Below are 7,516 nucleotides of genomic sequence, written 5' to 3' on the forward strand. Positions count from 1 at the left end.
TGCCGATTCGAATTCGGCGAAGTTACAGTTTAGGCGAAGTTATCCGTAACTTCGCCTGATTATTGATTTTGAAACAGTTTATGAGGCGATGTTGTGATTAGGCGAAGTTATCCCTAACTTCGCCTGGACCATGTTACTTATCTATTATCAGACGAAGTTCAAGTTGAAGCGAAGTTGTTTCCCAACTTCGCCTCACCTTTAACTTCGCCTATACAGAATTGATCACAACTTCGCTCATGGTAACAGGCGAACTTGTGATTCGCTTTGATGTTTATCTAACTTAACCTGTTTGTTGCAGATATGGCTGCTGTTATTGGAGCAGGTGGTGCAGGCGGTGATGACGGAGGTGATCACCAGAGACAGTTTTTCCCGGGTCACAACATGTATATCACCTTAGACCCGGAGGCGAGCGGAGTTGATGATTTCCGCGAAATCATCACATTTCTGTTACGCTCGAGAATATTCCACGCCATTACAACAACTCTGCCGATATCCTTACCCAACATTGAGGATTTCTGGCAGACCGTGGAATACGACTGTAGAGTCGAACCCCCGGTGATGCGCGCAACCGTCAATAATCATATTGTTCAGTTCTCTTCTGAACAAATCCGGGCGGCTTTACGTTTTGGGAACGAGACAAGGGATGACCCAACCGAGTTTGTAGCTCCTTTCCGTGATGGAGCGTTTTTGAGGATGGGATACTCTGGTCCCTTAGGGGATACGCAGAGGAGGAAAGGCTTTCTACTTGACCAGTGGCGCTTTCTCATGCATGTTATGATAGTATGCATGTCAGGGAGAAAGGCGGGCACTGATGACATGGGCGCGACCATGCAGTCAGCAATGACTGCTCTGACATACAACAAGCGATTCAGCTTTAGTCAGATGGTCTTTTATGAGATTGATCGTCAACGAAGAGCGATGGCGCGTGAGCGGTTCATCATGTATCCAAGATTCCTTCAAATGATCTTGAATCATGTTGCTCCGACGCTTCCTCAGCGCCGTCCGATCCGATATGTTGAGAGTGTGAACAAACGGATCTTCGCCCAATGCAGATCCTCCAGTGCGAGGAGCAAACCTGAGCTTCGTCCTCGCCATACTCCACTCTTTGGGTACTTAATCAACCCGGGGTATGTGCCTGCTCGTGGGGATGAGTTTAGGGACCCGGCACCACAACAGGCAGGAGCACCTCAAGCTATACCTTCTGCTCCTGTTGTGTCACCGGAGGAGGACGTGGACCTTGATGCAGAATTTGGTGGTCAAGGCTTCTTTGATATGGATCGGGTGGATCCAGAGGAAAATGTACAGGTCTCGGTAGCCCAAGTGTCGACTGTGAATGTTACTAGAACAGCTGCTACGGTGGCCGGTTCTGATTCTGATGATGAAGTGGCAGAGGCGAGAAGGATTATGGTGACTCGAGAAAGACTACATGGGAAAAGAAAGAGAACAGATGATGATGACGAGTCAGACTATGAGGAAGAGGTACAACAGTTGATAAGGAGGTCAAGAAGGGAACGGATAGGTGCAGGATCAGGAGCCGGTGAGAGCTCTAGGGTGGTACGTTTCATTCCACCAGCACTATCCGGTATGACAATGGTTCCCTCATCACTACAGGTTACAAGGCCAAGCGCTACGGGTGTTCCCGTGGTGGCTACCTCATCTACATTTGGCCTCCCACCCACTACTTTCCAACTTTCGGCTCCGGAAATAGTTTCATTGCCGCCTCCGACTGTTACTCCATCGGAGGTCGTGGCACAATTTATAGAGTCGACTGTTGTGGCCACTGCAAAGCTATCGGTGACGATACCACCTGCGGTTACGTCTATTTCTACTTCTGAGGTCCCGGTGACATCGGAAATCCCTCCTCAGTACACTCAAGACATTTCACATATGAGGTTCGATTTCGATGCAACCCTCTCAGACTCAGAACGAATAGCAGCACTTGAACGGGTCGTGGTAGAACAATCAAGGGTGAATCTTATCCAGACCCAGGCTATTCAACGCCTAGTTGCAGAGAATCAGATGCAGTCGTCCCTGCTGGTAGAACATGGAAAGATCATAGATGCTCTGAAGGAGTTCTTGGCATCTCAGGGGGAGACGAGCTGTAAAGGCGATGAGTTGAGGACCAAGAGAAGGAATGATAGAGACGATGATCCCAATGTGTCGAAAGATGCAGGTGGTGAGCTACCAAGAACTGATCAAGCTCTTGGGACTTCCACAACTCAGGGGGAGTCGACATCTGCAGCTGGTGGTGATGATGTGGTGTTGATGGACGTAGAGGAGATGGATGATAGCTTGGTTGGTGATGATGATGTATTGCCAAGTGATGTGATAGAAAAGATTGGTGGAGATATTGTGATTGATACAGAGATAGAAGAGGGTAGTTGAGGAAAATATTGAGCATGACATTCCAGATGTTGAGAAAGCAGATTTGAGTGAACAGATTGGAAGCGATGAGTCTGAATGGGAAGAGCAGCCTAGATGGAAAGAAGGCTATGCTTAGTGGTTCGTCAAAACGAAGAAACCGGCGGTCCCTACAATGTTTAAGAAGAGTTACAACATTAAAGGCTATGCTGAAGCGAAGAAAGGGATTATTTGCTGGAACTATGATGAGCAGTTGAGGCTCTTCGTGATTAAAAGGTATGACGGTATTCAGTATTTTAAAAGACTGTTAAGATCGTTGAATACACTGCCGGAATGTGAAGTGAAAGACTTAGCCAGATTGGGGTTAATCAATCGAAGTGACGATAATATGGCTAGAGTTATTGGGAAAATTGTTTGGAAAGAAAGTATAAAAGAGAAGAAATTTGAGCTGTTAAAACCACAAAAGGGAAAACTTGTTGAAGACAAGGATAGAGGTTTGAAAGCTGATGGAAAACCTTGGATGGTCATGAAGTATAAACCGATCCGGTGTTTGAAAGAAGTACCGATGAAACTAATGCCCAAGGATGTGCTTAAAGACCTAAAGTGGTGGTTTGTAGATTGTGAGACAGCTGAGGCAGTGATGGAAGACGAGGATGAACAAGAGGTTCTAAGAGTTTACGATCCGATGCACTTGGTAAACTTATCGCAAGCTGATTTGCAGGTGTTGAATGACAAGAAGATATTTTATATTCCTGCTTGGAAAGAAGAAGCGAGGAAATATCAAAGAGTTGTCTCGGTTTGTGTTCGAGAAGGAGTGCATGCTTGAGGCTAGAAGATTGAAGATTACAAGACACGTGTTTGAAGCTAAAGAGATGAAGCTACTGCCAAGGGGGAGTCTGTTGGTGCATGATGTCAGTAGTTCAGTGTCTAGTGTCTGTAATCGCGTTTGTAATGTTTTATGTTTTGTATAAGCGAAGTTGCTAACAAGTTCGCTGATATAGGCGAACTTGTTAGACAAGCGAAGTTAGTGACAACTTCGCCTGAACATGCCAGGTGAAGTTGTCGTGTCTATATAAGCTATATGTTACGGCTTATTCTAGTTAATAGCTTACGAGTTTTTGTATTCGAGTCAGAGAGTATTGTATCCGGTGATCATAGTATCACGTGTTTAAGGTTGGTATACAACGTGTTTGATTATCGTGTGTTAATCGTATTGTTTTCTATACTCGTAACGTCTTACGTAGGGATTCTGCACCTACGTAGAACGCGATATCTCGTGTAGATCTGGCTGGGAACCTACAGAAAGTATGAGAATCAACCAATAGGAAGGAGAGATATGGACTTAAAGCTTATTGCTTTAATAGTATAGTTAGATTTGTTTGTTATAAAAGAAATGCATACAGTGTTGACTTGGATTTTAGTAAATTACAGTTATTATATACTCAAAAAGTAATCATTAAAAATGGAATTGAATGCGTAGTGTGTTTTCTAGTAGACCATATGTAGTCATAAAGCATCATCCTTGGGCGTTATGTGCCACGTGGCATCCAATCAGAGTTATGATTTTTTATAAAACAGGGTGTAGTCATAACTTGTACAAAACGCACGCCGGAAATAAGATTTTGTTTTTTTTAATTTTCGTGCCTTCCACCCGCGTTATGTACAAAACGCCGCAAAAATAATAAACCAAAATGCCGGAAGGGGGGGGGGGGTGCCCCCGACATAATCCACCAAAACGCCAGCATAAAGCCATGACTGCGGAAGGCCTTAGAGAAACTTTTTTTTTTCCTAAAATCATTTGGAATTACCCCTAATGAGTGAACTTTTATGAGACGGAGTGTTACTTGTTTATACTTTATTTGAAAATATTAGTCTGACTCATTCAGAAACACCATCATGAGCAGTAAAAAAACCTCATTGAGTCAGGTTTTAAACCTTAAAGATCTCAAGTCTTAACCAATATCACATTCATGTCATTGGATTAGAAAATCAATTGCTAACTGAAATCGTAGTTGATATCAGTTAACTTGGTACCTAAAGCCTCTTGAAATTAATTTTTGATATCATTATGTATGAGTGACAAGAAACCACAAAGAATTTAGCTCACAATATTGCAAAATTGAAGCAACATGATTGATTTCTAGATTAAAGTGATACCGTTACAAGTTCATAATATTTTATATACATAGTATTTAAATAAGTGTTGTCCGTTAAGGCTAGGATGATGCAAATTGTATATAAGTATACGAACCTTGAGCACTTAGATAATATATTATAGATACTCTTCACTTTTTAACTATAATCTTCGAGTTTCTCGGTCTTGTTTTATATCAACATACCGTTGTAATTGTAACCATGTCGGCAATACATCCAAATATACACGAATTAGTCGCAGCAGAAGCATCGAAAAATCATCAGCTCAATGTCTCTATATCATCCCTCCTTGACTACCCTCCTGGTTTTTCACGAAAGGTAAGGTGTCGTTACTAGTAAAGAAAATGTCCATTTTAATTAAAACGGGTTAAATAACGTATGATTTAATCATGTTTTGTTAGCAGGTGGTAGCGGAAGTGGTGGCTACATTCTTGTTGGTGTTTGTGACATGTGGAGCCGCGTCACTTACCACAAGTGATGACCACAAGGTGTCCCAGCTTGGAGCCTCAGTTGCGGGTGGGCTCATTGTAACTGTTATGATCTATGCTGTTGGACATATTTCGGGTGCACACATGAACCCTGCCGTCACACTAGCTTTCGCTACTGGTGGACATTTCCCTTGGGTTCAGGTATCTGATTAACTAGACAACACCTACACGAACACGTTGTTATGTTGGCACCATACATCTCAAAATGTTCAAACCGTAAATCAAATAGTATTTGGCTATAACGTGACATATGGGAACTTAAGTCCTTTAAGACCATGCCATTTATGTGAATTTATACATTAGTAGGTGGTTTAAAATACAGACAAGTATTGCTAGGTATTTCGTAGAAGTTCTTGTAATTATATTCCGTCTACTACCCCTACAAGCGAACTCCACAAGTTCGTTTGGGTGGCAACGAAATCCAATATAGTTTGGTGAAAAAACTATAATTGACGCCGTGACAGGATAAGTTTGTTAGAGAAAATATACAGATTTTCGCTTGCCACACGAGCTAACTCTAAAAGAAAGTATCATAACTTACTTGAGTTTCTTGAAGGAATGAATAATTACCTAAAAGTACAAGAACTTAAAAAGATTATAAGGCATGTTAATAGTTTATTCTAATTTCTAAAACTATAAGTCTAAAAAAGTTTCCACAAGAAGTTGTATGAAAATATGTGGACCACTTGAGGACCTACTAGGAGTTGGCTCTCTCCATTAACAATTTTTTTATCATATAATACATAAATACTTGTCGTACTCATTTTAGTGAGACAGTCAGAAGTTTTAGCTTAGGTTCACCTTTAACTCTACAGTCAATTGGCTCGTACTTACTTCAGTGTGTCATATATGTAATCAGACTAGCTCGATTTATACAGGTTCCTATATACGCAGCAGCACAACTAATAGGGTCCATATCAGCATCGTTTGCCTTACGTGCCTTGTTACAACAAGTAAAACATTTGGGCACGACAACACCTTCCGGGACAGACCTACAAGCTTTGATCATGGAGATCATCGTCACTTTTTCTATGATGTTTGTCACATCAGCTGTCGCTACAGATTCTAAAGCAGTAAGAAGGGTGGTTTCATTTAAAAAATTTATAAATGAAAAAAATCACATTCATAATAAAAAGATTAGATATTTATAAAAAATAATGCTTGTAGGTAGGAGAGCTAGCAGGCTTAGCAGTTGGATCAGCAGTATGCATTACTTCTATCTTAGCAGGGTACAAATTTAAAACTATATTAACTTTATAAGATAAGCTACTTATATGTTAACAAATAATATACAAAGCATGCATATTTAATATGCAGACCAGTATCAGGAGGATCGATGAATCCAGCACGCACTATTGGACCCGCGTTAGCTAGCAACAACTATAAGGCTATTTGGGTGTACATTATTGGTCCCGTATTTGGGACCATATCAGCGGTGATGTGCTACAGTTTTATTCGATATACAGATACACCAGTTCAGTTGGTATCATCTTCCAAACTTAGAAGAATGAAGAGTAATGATGAAGATCTTGAAGCGAATGGTTCTCTTAATTAGGTGTAATGATATTATCTAGTAAAATGTCATAAGATATTAATGAACTTCAAACAAACATGTCTATGTTTCAATATTAATAGTTGGGTGATCAAACATGTTGATTCTCTAGCTAGATATAATAAATCATAGTTTAAGCAAAACATAAATATTTACCAAATGTCATGTGATAACTAATAGAATTTTGATTACCAAAATAGTGTCAAATATAATGATGACGATAAACTTTGCGTTGATCCTTCGTACGACTTTAACATAATGCCCACAACTGAGATATTCTTGAAATCTACCAGCCGCAGAAAAGATCTAAAGAATTCACTTACTCGCGCTCTATATTAGCTTCAATTAAAAGCAATATGTAGAAATATCATAATGCCACAAATCTGATTAAGGTATATGAAATAGGATCAAATACATTTTATTCTTAACATGAAAACGGTGAGAATCAATTTGTGTATAAATCAATATTTGTGTATAAATAAACCTATCAGAATTGTATGATCATAACGCTTTTGTTATATCAAGCACGCTCACGAAAGTATCTGGTTTACACGCTGAACTATTTTTGGTTTAATAATACTAAATGAATAAAAATATGAATATCTGTGTAGCTATTTTGAATACTTTTAAGAGTATCACCAATAGAGGTGATTCTTGGTGATGTTTTTAAGATGCCATATTAGATATGGCCCACTAAATTAGTTTTTTTATAGTATATTATCTCTCATCTCTCCTCCCTCTCCACTCACATACATATTTTTAGAGATTCTTGTATAAGACCATCCGTAGTGGTCGAGTTGTGGCTGCGTTTTGATGTATAACGTCGGGGGCACACCGCCCCCCGAGCGTTTTGGCTTTTTTTTAACGTTTTGTATACAACGCGAGATCTGTCTCAAATATAAAAAAAACTATCCGTTGGGGGTGGGGGGTTACCGTTGGGAGCCGTGGAAGTGTTTCTGGA

At 40.2% G+C, this 7,516-nt stretch overlaps 1 protein-coding gene across 1 annotated transcript; it reads left to right on the plus strand.

Moving 5' to 3' along the window:
- The first annotated feature begins 4,716 nt into the window (after positions 1–4,716).
- Positions 4,717–6,633, plus strand: LOC143615396 (aquaporin NIP2-1-like). Its single transcript, XM_077088528.1, has 5 exons — positions 4,717–4,833; positions 4,920–5,144; positions 5,882–6,076; positions 6,171–6,232; positions 6,321–6,633. The coding sequence occupies exons 1-5, from the start codon at positions 4,717–4,719 to the stop codon at positions 6,556–6,558; spliced, it is 837 nt and encodes a 278-aa protein (XP_076944643.1). The 3' UTR covers positions 6,559–6,633.
- The last annotated feature ends 883 nt before the right edge of the window (positions 6,634–7,516 follow it).

Source organism: Bidens hawaiensis, unplaced genomic scaffold (genome assembly GCF_021521415.1).
Source record: "Bidens hawaiensis isolate Kalapana, Puna unplaced genomic scaffold, B.hawaiensis_p1.1 tig00042848_1, whole genome shotgun sequence".
NCBI classification, from domain to species: domain Eukaryota; kingdom Viridiplantae; phylum Streptophyta; class Magnoliopsida; order Asterales; family Asteraceae; genus Bidens; species Bidens hawaiensis.